At 39.1% G+C, this 18,507-nt stretch overlaps 2 protein-coding genes across 2 annotated transcripts; one reads left to right on the forward strand and one right to left on the reverse strand.

Annotated features, from left to right (window-relative positions):
• Positions 1 to 10,520: 10,520 nt before the first annotated feature.
• LOC143863628 (large ribosomal subunit protein uL15x) lies at positions 10,521 to 11,254 on the reverse strand. The gene has a single exon (XM_077374353.1). It carries the CDS (start codon positions 11,176 to 11,178, stop codon positions 10,738 to 10,740), a length of 441 nt encoding a protein of 146 aa, XP_077230468.1. The 5' UTR covers positions 11,179 to 11,254; the 3' UTR covers positions 10,521 to 10,737.
• Positions 11,255 to 11,944: 690 nt separating this feature from the next.
• On the forward strand, positions 11,945 to 15,325 carry LOC143863645 (putative pentatricopeptide repeat-containing protein At3g08820). Its single transcript, XM_077374373.1, has one exon. The coding sequence runs from the start codon at positions 12,104 to 12,106 to the stop codon at positions 14,039 to 14,041; it is 1,938 nt and encodes a 645-aa protein (XP_077230488.1). The 5' UTR covers positions 11,945 to 12,103; the 3' UTR covers positions 14,042 to 15,325.
• Positions 15,326 to 18,507: the final 3,182 nt, after the last annotated feature.

The raw sequence follows: 18,507 nt of genomic DNA on the forward strand, positions 1-18,507 counted from the left end.
TTTCTGTCGACGTAAAAATGGACGTAAAATTTGTTTTATGTTTTAAAACATAAAACAAATTTTACGTCCATTTTTACGTCGAAAGAAACAGAGCCTTAATGAAAATTATAAAAGATCTTTCGATTAATGTATATCATGCGAAGAAACACACAACGTTCCTCATAATGCGTAGTTATTTCATGTGGAGGAAAGGAATGATCTTATGCACAACATGTTGTGATGGCATCCTATGCATAAAATGTTTTTAGGCAATCATTCTCAATAAAACGAATCTAGGTATAGGCAATCATTCTATATCATTACCAGCTGGCAAAAAGGTTAGACTTAAAGCTCAGATAACAATTGCAATTGACAGAAATATATTGATAATTCATACTAGAATTACATGAAGAAGGGACTAGGAGTACCTCATGAACTACATCGTATGAGGACCTAGGAGATAACTCCAGGGCCCTAAAAGAAAAATCCAAAACTATTCCCCCTTTACCATCTCCTTTACATTCACCGGTTCAAGACAAAAAACACTAAAATTTCAACTCCTACGACCTTCCTAGAAGATGACCCGGATATCCATGATGTTAAACACCCATTCAGTAATTACAACCCCCTGAATACAATTCAGTGATCCTTCCTGTCAGGTACAATAAAGACACTCGTGACCTCCAGGAAAAAAACACCTTCTTTGTCCAGGCAGTCTACCATCACATTTGTCAACCTCCTCCTAGTGCTATCATCGATCCGATTTCACGTACGAGGTCCTTGATACCCAAAATCATTTGCTCATCTAGTCGGAGTAAATCCTCCTTCCAGACAGCAATAATAGCCCCAACGGATCCGACTACATCTTATGAGCAATGATTGTTTCAACCCCAAATCTCATTGATAGAATTCTCCTCTACCCCTGAAATTTAGATTCAATGATATAAAAAAAATCAGGTTTTCTCCTATGGTAGAAGTCCTTAGCCGCCATCTTCTTCTTCATCTCCGTCCCCAAACCCCTAGTCTCCCAGATTATGTTCTTGTTTTAAGAAAACGAGTGCCCCTCCCACTAGGGGTGTTCATTATTCGGTTATAACCGAATTGGTTTGGCCGGTTCGGTTCAGTTTTTTTCCTTTTCGATTCGGTTTTGGTTATTTATTTTTTTTGGAAATTCGGTTATTCGGTTTCAGTTATCTCAAAAAACAATTATGACAAAAACCATTATTTTTTTAAAAAAAAAGTGTTATATGGGCACTTCGTAGGATGATCAAAACCTTCCATTTGATTGATCACAACTTAATTAGGTTGTGCTAAAAAAATCATTTCGATAGGATGATCCTAGACCTCCGATCCAAACCGAGATTTTACTTTTTCCCTCTTTTTCACCCACTATTCGGTTATTTGGTTATAACCGAATTTTTTATCGGTTCGGATTCGGTTTTTAGAAATTTCAGTTCGGTTTCGGTTATCAAAATTTGATAACCGAAATTATTTCGGTTATCAAATTTCGGTCTATTCGGTTCGGTTATAACCGAACGAACACCCCTACCTCCCACAATACCCTCTAACATTCGCGCGTCGTAAGACTTTGTGCTTCCTTTTGCCTTTTCCCAAGCTTTTTGTTTTATGTTTACAGGCTCGATCCCTGTTTTCGATCTCCATGAAAGTCTTTCGGGTGCAAACAACATCATTCTTATAAAGCGTGCTAAGATTGTCACACATAGCATTCATGGCGACAAGCTCATCATCCATGTCCTTGTCCACTGAACCCTCATCAACCAGGCTGCGGAAAAAATGAGATTTTATGCTCTTAAGAAGCGCCCTACATCTGAGGGACAACGCAGATTTTGGATCCTTGAGAATATCTGAGGAGGGAGAGTCCAGATCTTCATGCAGTTTCTCGGAATGGGCCAATTCCGCTGGATGCAAAAGAGATCTAGGTCTCTCCAGAATTGGTAACCTACATCCGTTATCTTTATGATAAGCAGAACCTCCACCAGCCGGTCGCAAGTTTTCACTTATGCTCTGTTTGGTTACGGTTTTTTGAGTAAAATAGCAGGAAATGTAATTCTCCTAATTACCCGATGAGTGTTTGGTAGGGATTTAGCAGAAATTGAAATTTTGACCGCCGGTTATGTCGGGTCACGTGAAACCCTCGCGAATTTCTCCAAATCGAAAGAAAAATGAGAGAATTTCTCAGGAAAATTCTTTTTCACCGTAATTGCCATAACTTTCTACTTTTGCTTATAGTTTTTTCCGTAATTGTCATATCTTATTACATTTTGTTGATATTTTTTTCGTAATTTTCAAACTTTATAACCATTTCTAGGTAATTTTTCATTTAAAACTTCATAACTATGCTACTTTTTTTTTTTTTTTTTTTTGCTTTGCTAGCAACCTTTGCCCATGTGCGCATCTTTGCACAAGGATGCCCACATGCCGAGAAGTGGCACAGGAAAAGTTTGCTAGTAAATTCCTATTAAAAAAAAAGGAAATGTTATCAACACTACTGTTTTCTTATGAGGGCACTCTCACTTAAAAGTACGGTATGTCCCACACCATAGGATGATTCAAACCATCCATTAGATGGGCCATAGCCTAAATAGGTTATGCTCCAAAAATCATTTCCATAGGATGATCCTAACCCTCCAATCTGAATGTTAGAGGGTTGATCCTAACCCTCTATAGATTGGAAGGTTAGAATCAACCAATGGAAATAATTTTGGGGCATAACCTATTTAGGCTATGGCCCATCTAATGGACGGTTTGGATAATCCTATGGTGAGGGCCATACCGTACTTTTTATAAAGTGAGGAGTGCCCTCATAAAAAAACAGTAGTGCTGATAACATTCCCCAAAAAAATCTTAAAAAATACGGTAAAAAAACTCTTGCACATCTCCTACCCCCAACCAAACAACGTCGGGGAGATTTGCTCACAATCTCCCCGTTGACTGATTTCCTTTTGATTTCCCTTTGACTTCTTCTTCTCTAAATCCCCCCAACATCTACCAGCATCCAAACAGAGCATTAAGGAAGACCCGTGCAATACGTGGCTCGAAGACGGACTTTTCAAAGCGATATCACTCAACGATTCAATCTGGATTGTTGCTTCTACCTCCATTACTCCACCATCTGCCACGTGTCTTTGGTTTGATACTAAATGCGACCTAGCTGTCTCTGAATTTCAAATTTCAAAATTCATGCTAATCTGCGCTTTGCCTCTATCATGAGCTGTCAGACCTGCGCCGTTTTCACAACGGCTATGGGGCGATGTTGTCGTCTTCCCTGCAACAATATCCACCGGAAAATGTTGCAGAGATTCCTATTGACCATTTTGACCCACAGGATCCTACCATCCATACATACTGTCACTGCAATGGTGATTAGACAATTATCATTAGTTTGTACTTGTATCTTAGCCTCCTTGTATCCTCTACCCTCGTTGCATGAAGAATCCGAGGACACCACTTTACCGATCTTCCGGGCTATCCTTATAAAGTTCTCTTCACACCAAGCTTGCGGAGGCACAACGGAGATGCTCCACCAATCTATTTTTTCCTCTGTGGAAAATTTAAAATCCCACTGAATTAATTCCTCGAAAGGAGAATTTCTTGCAGCCTTCCAAGATGATTTAGTTTTCTGAATATCCAAACCAGGAGGTAGAACGATCATGACCTCCAATATATCCATCATAAACACATTGATCTTTGACCGTGAACCCGATCTTATCCTCAGCCATTCTTCCAGAGCTGGGATATGCCCCGACCATCCGATCCGGATTCTACCCCATAGGCTGCGATGTGTGTTACTGATTGAATATAAAGGAACAATATCACTACTATCTGGTTTTCCTTCCACCAATTTCTGATTCATATATCTAGAGTCTCCCTCAACCGATTCTCCATTACCATTTGCTGGAACGGAATAATTTGTCATCGGGAAGTTGTAGTCCGCCCCGGACCAAGTATTGCCGCACTTCAAACAGACCACTCTTCTCTGGAAACTTCTGAAATTGCATTTCCTGCACCTCCGATCTCCCAACCCTTCTCTTCTCTGATGATTAGCTCGTTCGTTCATCCATCTTTTCACCAACGGTCGCCACCAAACGTACATCTCATCCCCCAGTGTGATCATGCATTGAGTTTGAACCAACAATGAACACACAATACATAGTATCACTTCAATAAGAAATTTGGAAAAAAAAGATGATGATTATACTTCAAACATTGTTTGTTAGTCCCTGATGTTGAAGAAGTATGTGATAATAAAATTATGATATTTGTATAACCACTATAGCTGCCAAACATGTAGATTGGAGACCTTTATAAAGTCGGCTTATTTCAGTGTTTCTAATGAAGTAATAGAAATCAACAAAAGGAGAGGTTGAAGAATAGTAAGTCAAAATGCATACCAATTAAGAGTTATTGATAGAAGATAGGTTAATCAACTTCATAGTCTCCTTCATGCAGTGAGTTAATTCCCTTAACCGAGCTTTACTTTTCATCCCTCCTTCACGCTAAGATTGAGGTGTTGCAAAAACTCAGGTAACTTCGACATAGCTGGCAAATCACAATCTAAGCAAGCTGGGTCCAAGTAAAGTAATTTGTCTATATCTTAAGTTATGTGGTGAAGTTCATTTCATTTGAAAATTTTAATGATGTACTACTAAATGTGAGAACTTTATTATTAGAGTTGCATGATGGTCACAGTTTGGTAATCATGTCGTCGAACTGCAAAGCTTTGAAATTAAGATACTCAACCAAACTTGATATGCGACAAGATGCAAAAGAAGATGGAGTATTTTCGACTATCCAAGTGGATCTCAGAGGTACGTGGGCCCATTTCAGGGCGTCCCACATGCAAGAAAATATTTCTCATGTGTATGTGGTAAATGTATAAAGAATATGCACCAATGAGGTGGCATACAAATCTAGGTGGAGATCTTTCCTCTGTTTGTTTGAAACTCCTCTATTTGGTAGGAAGGGAGGAGAAAATAACTCCATCTCCAATTTCATAGGAGGGGAGAGATAATTCATATCAAATCTGATTTGGAACGGGTCCCTTTGTTAAAGCCCATTGGATTTATAAGTAAAATACTAGTAGCCATTTAGTGGTTTTCTTACTTCGTAGTGAGGATATTATTGTAATAATTTTTTGTTGAGAGGTTAATGTAGTGATGGGTGATATTGTAATTGTAATGAGGAAGTACGGGTTGATGAGGCGATAAAGTAATTGGAGCCACATGGAGGGGGGCACATGAGATAGTTGAGGTTTTGCCACATGACATTTGAGGACCATATGTCTAACAATCAACTCACTTGAATGAGTGATGTGCCCTTGGAACCACTAGCAAAACAGGACAAGTGGCAGCCAAAGAGCACATTACTTGTAGCCTTGTGACAGTGTCATGAGGACCATACCTATGGACAGGTGGAAGCCTTTCATCCATTACATTCCTCTATAAATAGGGGTCTGGTCCGCTCATTTGATAATTTTTTTATGGTGAAGAATTGAAGAGTTTAGAGGGAGAGTCGGGCATTAAGCCTCTTGCTGAGTTCTTGAGAGATCTTCATGGAGAAGATAAGAAAGTTTGGGAATTTTCAAAGCTTTCTTCATTTTCCTTCCATCTTCAAGTGAATCTCCTTGAAGAAATGAAGCATTAACCCTTTTCTTTCATCTTATTTCTGTAATTCTGTCGTAAATTGCATGAATTCTGATTACTTTCTCAAATTTCCTCCATGAAATATCATATACATCTGCTGTGAATCCCTGCGAGTTATCACTTCCGCTGATCACGACTCTGATCTACATCAAATTTGGTGTCAGAGCTGGATTCTTGCAAGAATTCTGTCTTCTTGCAGGTCTTGAAGTTTTTGATAGGATTTTTGAATCGCCTGTCAATGACATAATGTCTGCAGTTTTCCCATTACAGATCTTCAGAAGTTTGTTCTTCCAACTGTGCTCAGACTGTTGGCATTGCATGCTCATTAATAAGATCTATCCATTGCTTAAATAAAAATTCAAGCAACAATAGGTTCTAATACACTCAGTTTTACAATCAGAATCTATTTCGTAGCTTGCTCACTCCCATTTTCTTTCAAATCATTTAGAAGTTACCGATGTCTGCAGTGTTGAGCCTCAATAACCTACCTTTTTGGCTGATAAATCTTTACTCTCCAGTTTGTTTTGGCTCAAATCACCGAGTGTTGAGCCTCAATAACCTACTGTTTTGGCTGACTAAAGCTTTACTCCAGTTTGTTTTGGCTCAAATCTTCGATCCTTTTTGTAAGCTTTTATCTCCTGAAGGTTGTATCTGTTCCATAAACTACAAATCTAACGGTAAGCCCTCCGTATTCGAAAGAGAAATTCAATGAAAGGCAAGCAGTCACAAGCATTGTGAGATGAGCCAGCAGAAACAGTGTTGACTGGTACAATTCAGAGGAGAACGACTCACTTCCTTTAAGCCTGCTTCTGCTCCGCTGATTCACATCACTGACCTGAGGAACATAAACGTGTCCTGCTGTGGTGTTCCAATTTGCGTGACTTTTGGGAAGATGGCCTAAGCCAATCGAAATAAAGTTGATATCTCTACATTGCTCGCATTTACGCTCGAACCAGCTCCACATTGCGTCCTCAAAGGAAAGAATGTTTAACACAATACATTGGCCGAGCTAAAAGGTTATGAACGAATCAATAGAGATCAACAATGTTCAAGAAAACAGAGCATCACTTATTGCTCTGCCTCAACATTTTCTTCCACTATCTTACTTGTTTGTTGCTCCTCCTCCTCCTCCTCCTCTCTCTCTCTCTCTCTCTCTCTCTCTCTCTCTCTCTCTCTCTCCAAACTCCACAATTCTTCATCATAAAAAACTACTCAAATGAGAGGGCTCGACCTCTATTTATAGAGGGATGGAATGCATGAGATTACCACCTGTCCATGGGCCCTTAAGGTCCTAGTGACACTTGTCAAAAGGCTAGAAGTAGTGTGCTCATTGGCTGCCACTTGTCCTTCTTTGTTAGTGAGCTGATGGTTACGCATGTGCTACCCAAATGCCATATGCCAAAGCCTCAACTACCTCGTGGTTTCATCTATGTGACCCCAACTACTTTATCACCTTATCAACCCCTACTTCTTCCTAATTACAATATTAACCCTCACCACATTAGCCTCTCAACACACTTATTACAATAATACCTTCACTACAAAGTAAAAAACCACTAAATGACTACTAGCCTCTGCAATTTACTATTTATAGTAAATATGCAACTTACTATTTTTAGTAAGTACGGGATTGAAGGGTACTACTATTATAGGTAGGGGCATGCATCTCAACCAAGCGAGATAAGGAAGAAAAAGAGATTTAAGAAGACAAAAATCTTAAGGCTTTGAATAAACTCATATCCTTCGTATAAATAGGAAGTACCAGAACACATTAAGACTGAGATCAGAGAGCAAGGAGTATTTCTCCGACTCCTTTTTCCCTTTGATTATATTCTTCTTTATTATTGAATTGATATTCCTTCCTACATGTTATAGAGGAAGTAGTTTGTCAGTTTAGATGTTACTTTGTTTATCCTTCTAGGTTGGGAAGATAGGTGACTATTGTTTAGTCTTTCTAGCTATCCAAAGAGTCTTTGGAGAAGGGTTAGTTTTCTCTCTATTACATTTTTTGTGTGCTGGTCTTCTTGTCAATCCAAGATTATACGAGTGCATCAAGGTGTGATTGAAAGCCTCGTAGGCCAGATCAGATTATCGGCCACTTAAATTTTGTAAACAACTTATTTCAATATCAGAAAATATAATTTTGGACCATTCAAACACATGTACTCTACAAAGAAAAATATGTTGAGCACCATAGATTGGATGATCCAGTGTTTGTTCACTACAACTTAAAGTTACGGTAAAGGTATGCTGCTTTTAATTAGTGTTTTCACTTTTCAAGACTCACATTTTAAAGTTAAACTAATTAGAATTTCTAATATTTTGTAATGGGGATATATTGAAGAAGACATCAACTACTAGTGACCCCATCAGCCTGGACAACATCAATGTCTTGATAGATTGAATAGCGAAGGATGATCTCCTATTATTTTCACTACGGAGGAATTAGGTTGGCAACAAGTAGAACAAACTCTCACCGTTGTGGATGAGGGAGTCGAGGACATTAATGTTGATGAATGATGATGATGATGCCAGTGGAGTTGTTGGTGTTGATGGTAGGATATACTATTCAATTGAGTATGATGAGGCTTACGAAAGCATACTTATATATTTTAATTATTTTTAATTTTTTAAAATTTGATAACTTTTTAAAAAATATCAGCCGTGGAGTTATTTTTCCAAAATGAAACACCGAAACAGATAAAACACTGGCATATTCCATTCTGTGGGCAAAACAAAACGAAAATGCCCACTAAAATGGAATTAATAACTAAGATACAAAGTGGGGCTTATCCCCACAAGTCCTTTAGAAAAGGATGAATCAAGTTACCAAAGAATGTGGAAAGTGAGAACACAAACCAGCTTTTTGAGTTTAGAAACACCGAAACAAATTCATGAACCTTTCCTTCAAAAATGCTAGCGAGTGATGTATTTCAATTCACATAAAGTACCAACATTATGGAGCTCAATAACAATTCCAATATTACACAAACATGATGTAATATAGAAACCATGCCTCCATATAACTAATAAATATATACAAAAATATATACTATAAGTTCATTCTTCTTTTACACATGTACAAATAGGTCATAAAATATACATTATGATGAAAATGCTAGCGAGTGATGTATTTCAATTCACATAAAGTACCAACATTATGGAGCTCAATAACAATTCCAATATTACACAAACATGATGTAATATAGAAACCATGCCTCCATATAACTAATAAATATATTCAAAAAAATATACTATAAGTTCATTCTTCTTTTACACATGTACAAATAGGTCATAAAATATACATTATGATGTGTTTCAACAAAAAAAAAATAGACATTACAATGCACAACATTCTATGAAGTATAGCTGTAGCTTAAATTTGAAAGATACAATGGTTGATATATAAAGGTACACAAACATACGTACGCATGCATGAATGTGTATACAAGTGTGTGCATGTACACGGTTACACACACATCCATATAACAATATACGTGATGCACAATTGCTATGAAGTATGAAGATACCTTAAATTCAAAAGATGCAATTATATATATATATATATATATATAGAGAGAGAGAGAGAGAGAGAGAGAGAGAGAGAGAGAGACATACTAACATGCATATACATAAAAAAATATACGTGATGAACAATTACTATGAAGTATGAAAGTACCTTACATTCAAAAGATGCAAGGGTTAATAAGAAAAAATCAGTAATAAGATAACCCTGATTTTCCATTATCAGCTTACTTAAGGATTGGAAAAGAATGAGGTATTCATCACATTCTGTCAGAAAAGAAGAAGAGGTATTCATCGCAAAATAAATGAACTAACCCATATAACAAACAGGAGGAATCATATTCCAAGGTAGTCCTATTTCATCTTGCAAAACTAAACTAAATTTTGACATGAAGGCTAACATACTGTGCTCTTCTAGTGGAGCCTTAAGGTAAAGTAATGCCTGAAGATGTTATCGACAGTAAAGGGAACCCTAACCATATGCAACAACTAGTGAAACAAATTGATGCTGCCAGAAAACATTATACTACTCATAATTAATAGAATGAGCTAACTCCTTTTAGTCAACAGAGGTAATGTCTCAACCGGAAAAAAATAGCGCTACTGTCCCAAACATACATCACCGCATCATCAAACAGATACCTCACCTAAAAATTAGTTTGACAAAATTCTTTCAGACTACAAAAATATCAATTCTTGATGGAAGTTATCTCCAACATTGTCTGAAGAGCATTGAAAAGATACTTAACCTAAAATTCTAGTACACGAGAAAATACCATCCATCTATCTCACCATTTTTTATCCAATTTAACATACATTCTATCATGTTACAAAATGACTTGCCTCTCCAATTCTCAGCCAACCTCCATGGGCAACAAGAAACACATACAATTCTAGGGAAAGATCAAACAGAAAAAGAATAAAAAAAATTCTAACCATAACATCCAAAAACCCCTAAACAACACTAACCTAAAGGTAATAGAAACAACCCATTATTAGAATACTCCAATCAAATTCTATCTAGAAAGCATTCTCAATCAAGCTAAGAGAAAAAATCATGCCACAGCGTTTCTTCACTAAAACAACAATAACAACAGGTCATCGGATAACATTCGAACATTTTTTTGTAGCTTTAGTTTCTACCTAATTTAAAGAACTTAGGATCCATGAATGATGCTGTACATGGACTAGGCATGCGATCTCATATGGGTTAATTCGGTTAATTCTCTAGTTACAAGGGTGGAAGGTGTTGAGCATCATTCGTACGGCCTCTAACACGAACAATGAAAAGTAACTATCAGATGAAAACATCAGCATAATAAAACAACAATCTAACTAACACACAACAAACAATCACTCAAAAATAATCCAGTATTAATTTCTTCCTAAGCAATGCAAATAAAAATAAAAATACCAAACCCAAGTCATTCAAAAAAAAAAAAAAACTACTTTAAAAACAAAACCACAGGGGAATTCTCAACAATTATCCAATTCAACCACTTGTCTTTATTACTAAAAACAACCCTAGAAACCAAAAACTACCAGTTTTTTATTTTTATGTGGGTCCCACTCACGCTGTAAGAACAACAGCCCCACCAGCCTCCTTGATCTTCTTCTCAGCAATCTTCGACACCAGCTTCGCCTTCACAACAACCGGCCGCGAAGGCGGCAACATCCCCTTTCCTAGCACTTTGAAATACCCAAACTGGGTAACATCAATCATTGGGACATTATCAGCCGTTGATTTCTCCTTGACATCATCAGGGATGAGGGACCACAGACGATCAATGTTGACAATAGGACAATAGAATTTGTTACGTAGCTTATGAAAGTACCTCATTCCGACCTTACCAAAGTAGCCTGGATGGTACTTATCGAAGAGGATCCTATGGTGGTGCATACCTCCGGCGTTACCACGGCCACCTGGGTGCTTTCGGTGCTTCCCGACTCGTCCGTGGCCCGCGCTTACGTGGCCCCTCTTCTTCCTGTTCTTCTTGAATCTGGTTGTCATTTTTTGAAGAGGCTAGGGTTTTGGAGAGAGGATGAGAATATGAGGGGGCCAAACCCTAATGCAGATATAGGGAAAGGAGAATTTTTCAATTTTATAGGGATGTGGAAATGTGAAATTCCAGAAACGCCCCTGAGTAATGAGAAATGATGCTCTTAAAAACACTAGAAGTAGGGGTGGCAACGGCTCGGTTTCGATTCGGTTTGACCCCCAAACCGAACCAAACCGAATTTTGAATTGGTTTGGTTCTACCCAACCAAAACCAAACCGAAAATTTGAATTTTCGGTTAATTTTCGGTTCGGTTTCGGTTCGATTCGGCCAGTTTCACCACCCGTACTCATAATCATTGGAAATCGGGGGCAACGGTTTGATTTCGGTTATGTTTGAAATTTGAAACCAAAACCAAACTGAAATTTGAATCAGTTTATTTTTGGTTTTACCAAATTGAAACTGAATTTTCAATTTGGTATCGGTTCGGTTTCGGTTGGATTGCCACCCCTAACTACAAGTAGACAACGGGTCACACTCAACAACCAAAATAATACAGGTAATTGGAAGTTAGGATTGCATAATTGGCTTGATTTTTAACTTGCATTCAATCTAGAGCAAGGAATATGAAATTGACGGTGTAGATCATTAAAAAATCCAAAGCAAAGCCTGTCTAATTACGATTTAGATAATTAATAGGTGGGACTCACTGCTCTATACTGGGCAAGGCATGCATCATTAGTTTGAGATTGAGCCTCTAGCTCTTGGTTTAATCCAGCTTACCTACCAAAAAAAATTAGCTTCCTAGTGAAGCATTCCTCTACTATGATTAATGGAAGAAAGTAGTCATTGCTAGTTTATATGTGCGATGTGTGTCTTACCATGGGATCAATTCCCACCCATCCTACCCCTCTCTCACCACTTGGAGACTAATTTATCATGAAACGGGATCATAGATACACTACTTTGAGGTTGAGACTTGAGAGCATGTTCTCACTCACTCACGCTCTCAGACAATTCAAAATCTGCCATTCTTCTCCTCTCCTTTATCTCTACCCTACACACACTCTCTCTTCCTCTCCATCCTTCAATCACCCCAAAAACCTCTCTCTTCTTCTCCAAGGCCACGTCTCACCTTCCCACCTCCTCCAAATCCATGCCCAAATCTTCATAATTGGAGCCCATCAAGACAACCTCATCGCCACCCGTCTCATTGGCCGACACCCAACGCATCTCGCTGTCCGAGTATTTAACCATCTCATTAATCCCAACATCTTCCCCTTCAATGCCATCATTCGAATCCTCGCTGATAACGGCCTTGTCTCCCATGCCTTCTCCTTCTTTAAGGCCTTGAAACTCCGCTCGCTTTCTCCCAATGATTTCACCTTTTCTTTCCTTCTCAAGTCATGTTTCCGCTCTCTGGATTCTCGAATTGTCCATCAAATCCATACCCATATTGTCAAATTGGGGTTTAATCTAAATTTATCTGTTTCCAATGGTCTCCTTGCTGTATATGCCAAGGGTATTAGGGATTTATTTTCAGCCCACAAAGTGTTTGATGAAATGCCTGAGAAAGAAATGATTTGTTCTTGGACTTGTTTGATTGCTGGTTATGCTCAATTTCACCGCCCACAAGAAGCTCTGCTACTTTTCTTACAAATGGTTGGAGAGAATTTGATCCCAGAAGATGAGACAATGGTTAGTGTTCTGTCTGCATGTTCGATTCTCAAGCCCAAAGAAATCGAGAAATGGGAGAATATTTTTTCACAATGCAGTGTCGATGTTAATGAATTGTGTCGTGGTTCCATTTCCACTGTTCTTATTTATTTGTATGGGAAAGGAGGGGAAATGGGAAAGAGTAGAGAGGTGTTTGATGAAATGGTTGACAGTGCAAGAGGTAAAACGAGTGTGCTACCTTGGAATGCCATTATTGGTGGCTATGTGCAAAATGGTCATCCCATGGAGGCTTTGGGTCTATTTCGTTTAATGATTGCGGGTTTGAATCCCAAAGCCAATCATGTTACAATGGTTAGCGTGCTTTCAGCTTGTGCTCAGGTGGGTGATCTAGATCTTGGGAGGCAAGTTCATGAGTATATAAAAACAGAAGGGCGTAAAGGGATTTTGCAGTCCAATACATATCTAGCCACTGCTTTGATAGACATGTATTCTAAATGTGGGAGCCTTGGAGCCGCTAGGGATGTCTTTGATAGAATGAATACTAAAGATGTGGTCTCATTCAATGCCATGATCATGGGTTTTGCTTTAAATGGCAAAGGCGAAGAGGCCCTTGGGCTCTTCTCCAAAATGGAAGAGTTTGGTGTGCAGCCCAATGATGGGACTTTACTAGGGGTGTTATGTGCTTGCACTCACTCGGGATTGGTGGACGAAGGGCGTAAGTTTTTTGCAAAAATGAGTCAGTGTTACTCTCTCACACCCAAGCTAGAACACTATACTTGTTTCATCGATCTTCTCGCACGTGCAGGGCATGTCGAAGAAGCCTTTGAGGTTGTTGAGACCATGCCTATGGAGCCTAATAATCTAGTTTGGGGGGCTTTGCTTGGGGCTTGTGTGGTCCATTCTAGAGTAGACTTGGCTCCAAGTGCTGCCAAAAGGCTTGTTTATGTGGACCCTGAGAACTCTGCTGGATACGTGATGCTTTCCAATGCATATGGATTTGATCGCCGGTGGAGCGAGATTGCAGAGCTGAGGGGATTGATGAGGGAAAAAAGGGTGAGGAAACAACCTGGGTGTAGTTGGATAAGTGTTGATGAAGTAGTGCATGAATTCCTTGTGGGATCTACTTCACATCCTCATATACAAAGAATACATCATGTATTGGATGGCTTGTTCAAAGAAATGAGATTGATGGGCAATTAGGGACGAAATTAGATGTTTTTTCTTGTATTAGATGAGATTAAATCTGAAACTCAAGGTCCAGAAAAACTGTCTTCTTTTGCGATCGCCTCAACTTAGCGAGCTGGTGCATCTTTTGCAAGATGGAGGAATCATTCGACCATTTATTGCTACATTGCTCCTACTCTCGCAGGATTTGGATGGATATTCTAAAACCTTTTGCTGTTTCATGGACATTTCAAAGATCCATCAAAAAGGTCTACTCCATTGGGTGGGAGGACCGTTTGGTAGTGTAGGTTTCTCTATGTGGATTATACTATGATACGGCACATTTGGAAGGAAAGGAATAAGAGGATATTTCAAGAAAAGGAAAAAGGGCGAGGCTGTCTAGCTATTTATCTTAAGCTTGACATTATAGCTTGGGCGAGAGAAAAAGTGGACCCTAGCTATAGCGTTGGAGACATTTTAAGAAATTGGAACACGATCGTGATGGAAAAAAGAAGGAAGAGGAAAATTACTCCCAAGTGTGAACCGCCACCGTTGGGATGGTTCAAATTGAATTTTGATGGAAGTGCCAAAGGAAATCTGGGTCGAGCCGGCATCCGGGGCTTAATCGCGATTCCAATGACACAATTTGATGTCCTTCTCGGGTTCGACGGGTTTGTATGACGCTAATGAGGTGGAAGTTAGGGTGCTGCTTTGGTGCCTAAGATAGATTGTGAATCATTGACTGGGCCTGTTTATTAAGGTGATTCCACAAATATTTTGGCTTGGGCAACAAATAAGATTAGAGGATCGTGGAAGCTGGGAGTCTTAATACCAGAAATTAGGGAACTCGTTCACTTAATTGGTTCTCATTTTCAACACAGGAGACGGTCTGCCGATTTGCTAACTATGGTCTGGATCATTGGATCATCATGCACCTGACAAATGGAGATGAGACCCAACAGAGAATGAAATATCTAGTAGATTTCGTGTGGAATCATATCCTACCAATCCTAACAAAGCTCGGCAAAACCTTACCCTAACTGGCATCTACTACTATATAGCTAGAGAAAAAAGGAATTTCTTTTCTTTTTATCTTAGATTTACACGTCACATTACTCTTTACCATTAACCCATTTGCTGATATCTAACATCTATCTCTATGAGAAATTATTTGAGGGTAAAATCGTAATCTACATACGAAAAGTACCGACACAGGTACCTGTCTATGACAATTACGGAAAAAAACTACCAAGAAGAGGTAAAGACATATGACAATGACGAAAGAACTACTTTATATTACTCATGCAGGACACTTGCAAAATATTGACGGATTCCGGGTACCTGAAGCGGAACAACAATTATGGAAACCTCTATCGATTGGAGGGCTAGGATCAACCTATGGAAATGATTTTACGGGCAGAACCGATTGATGTTGTGTTCCGTCACATGAACGATTTGGATCAACCTATAACCCTCTATAAATCGGAGGGTTCGGATCAACCTATGAAAATTATTTTTGGGGCACAACCTATGTAGGATCATCCTATGGTACGGGCCATACCGTGTATTTTAATAAAGTGAGGAGTGCGATCATCAAAATATGGTGAGTAGTGCCATTATAAAATATGGTAGTGAGGACATTAGCACTATATATAATTTGAAACCATCGTTGTTACTTGGATGTTCCCACGCGGGTCGGGTTCATCCCGAATTTGGGTTGGGTCCGGTTAAGCTTTTTCGCAAATCGGGTTGGGTTGGGAAAAATCAACCCAAATTTGAAATCGGGTCGGGTCGGGTTGGGCTATCGGGCAACCAGACCCGATCTGAAACCCGAATTTGGGTTCTATCTGAAGAAGTTTTGTATATGTGTTTTTCTTTTTCAACATTGAAATAGTCTCCACAGTCCACAATGGACGGTTTGGATAATCCTATGGTGCACGCCATACCGTACTTTAATAAAGTGAGGAGTGTGATCATCAAAATATAGTAGTGCGGATAACATTTCCCTTTGTTAATTGTTAGTCCCTATTTGGTTTGGATTTTCAGAACCGATTGGGAGTTAAAAACTTATTATTGGTGACTCATTATTGGTTCTCAATATCCAAAACAACTCGACTTGAGTTGAGATGGTCAACAATTGGTACCGTATTAAATCGGGTCAACCCGATCCAACCCAACTTGAATTGGAAATCAGGTTAGGTTAGGTTGAGGAAATTGCAGATCGGGTTGGGTCCGGTTGAATGCAGTCGGATTGGAAATTGGGTTGGGTCGGAAAATATGGGTTCCTCGGGTCGGGTCGGGTTAAGACCTAAGTTGCACCCCTAACGATGACGAAAAAACTACTTTTCCTTATACACTATGTGCGGGTCAAATTACGGAAAGTTTGATATTACGAATGCAGGACATCTGTACAAATATTGACGAATTCTGGGCATCTTAAGAGGAACAACAATTATGGAAACCTCTATAGATTGGAGGGCTTGGATCAGCCTATGGAAATTATTTTACGGGCACAACCTATTTATGTTGTGTTCCATCACATGAACGGTTTAGATCAACCTCTGATGTGGTCTGTACGGTTCTTTGCCAGCCCGTGCATCGCACGGGTTTTTTTAGCTAGTTATAGTATATGGTAAGTAAGAAAGACATATAGATGCTTCAGTCCCTTTCTCTGCCCTTTTGTTTCAAAGGAAAGTAACGTCACACTCATTGATGTTACCATACAGAATTACGCTTGTCACTATGGGTGCAACTTGGGTGGGGCCCAACCTGAACCCGTCAGGTTTAACATAATTTTGGTCCCACATTGGGTTAGGTTTAGGTTGGGAAAAAACAACCCCATTTAAGTTGTGTTCCATCACATGGACGGTTTAGATCAACCTCTGATGTGGTCTGTACGGTTCTTTGCCAGCCCGTGCGAAGCACGGGTTTTTTTTGCTAGTTATAATATATGGTAAGTAAGAAAGCGACATATAGATGCTTCAGTCCCTTTCTCTGCCCTCTTGTTTCAAAGGAAAGTAACGTCACACTCATTGATGTTACCATACAGAATTACGCTTGTCACTATGGGTGCAACTTGGGTGGGACCCGACAGGTTTAACATAATTTTAGATCAGGTTGGTTTGGCATTTCCTCAGATTGGGTTAGGTTAAGGTTGGGAAAAAACAACCCCATTTAATTCAGGCCTGGGTTAGGGTTGAGGCAACCTGACTCGACATAAACCTCACCCTATCCCCCAAATTTTTTCCTAATTTTATTGGTTTGGGGCAGAGAGAATTTTAGGTGGGTTGGGTTAGGATTGGTCCTCCTCAATGCAAGGTCTGGTTAGGGTTGAGGTAATGTTACCTTGGGTTGGATTAGGGTTGGCCTGAACCCAATCCAACCTGGACCATGTGGGCCCATGTACCCACTACTTGACGTGTAAAAGAGAGATTTTATATGGTGTAAGCCTTTATAGTCCTGTATTTTTCAAAAGTACTGTACGGTCCACACTATAGGATGATCCAAGCCGTCCATGTGATGGGCCACAACATAAATAGGTTGTGCCCAAAATATCATTTATATAGGATGATTCCAACCCTCCAATCTATAAAGGAACTGTATATTATGGAAACCTCTATAGATCGGATGGCTAGGATCATCCTATGAAATGGTTTTTGGGGCACAACTTATTTACGTTGTATTCCATCACATGGACAGTTTGGATCATCCTATGATGTGTGTGGTCCGTACAACACTTTTTTGAAAAATACGGGACTATAAGGGCTTACACCATATAAAAACTCTGTAAAGCATATGAAAATAAAACAACTGCCAATAGCCAATATGTACGCCAACATATTTTCTGCCCTGGTTTGGTAACGGAATATGAAAGATGTATATATATATATATATATATATATATATATATGAAATTTCGACATGCTGGAAATTTTCTTTGCCTTCAAGAACAAGTAACAATGATATGAAATTCAAATTTTTAAGCTTACCAAATCATTTCTTTGCCTTCAAGAACAAGTAACAAGACATGAAATTCAAATTTCTAAGCTTACCAAATCATTTCTTACCTATCATTTTAACGAACTATTGTCTTTCCCTCTCAAATTTCACTCTCGTTCCCCATTCTATCAATTTATGCTATCGTCATTGTGCTGACATTAAAGATGCTGGCCTTTCGTCATCACTTTCTAACATTTTTCCATTGGCGAAAGCTTTGGACCTAGGCCACGCGACTTTTGAAGACCTAGGCCATGTGTTGCCAACCATGAATTTTTTCCCACGGAATATTAGCTTTATCCAATGGTGAGTGAGGGTGGGTGAGGAAGAGACGTGAGAGGGACGGGGTTTGGAAAGGTTGAAAATAAGGGTAATATAAACTCCATTCAAAACACGATTGATTTTTTCGCTATGTTTTTAGTCACTTCTTACACTCTCCTCATTCATGCCCTCTCAAATCTCCTTCTCCCACACCTTCCTTGCCCCTTTCTCACCACTTGATAAGC

This window comes from Tasmannia lanceolata, unplaced genomic scaffold (genome assembly GCF_043159265.1).
Source record: "Tasmannia lanceolata isolate RefF3 unplaced genomic scaffold, GAP_Taslan_0.1 ptg000044l, whole genome shotgun sequence".
Taxonomy (NCBI): domain Eukaryota; kingdom Viridiplantae; phylum Streptophyta; class Magnoliopsida; order Canellales; family Winteraceae; genus Tasmannia; species Tasmannia lanceolata.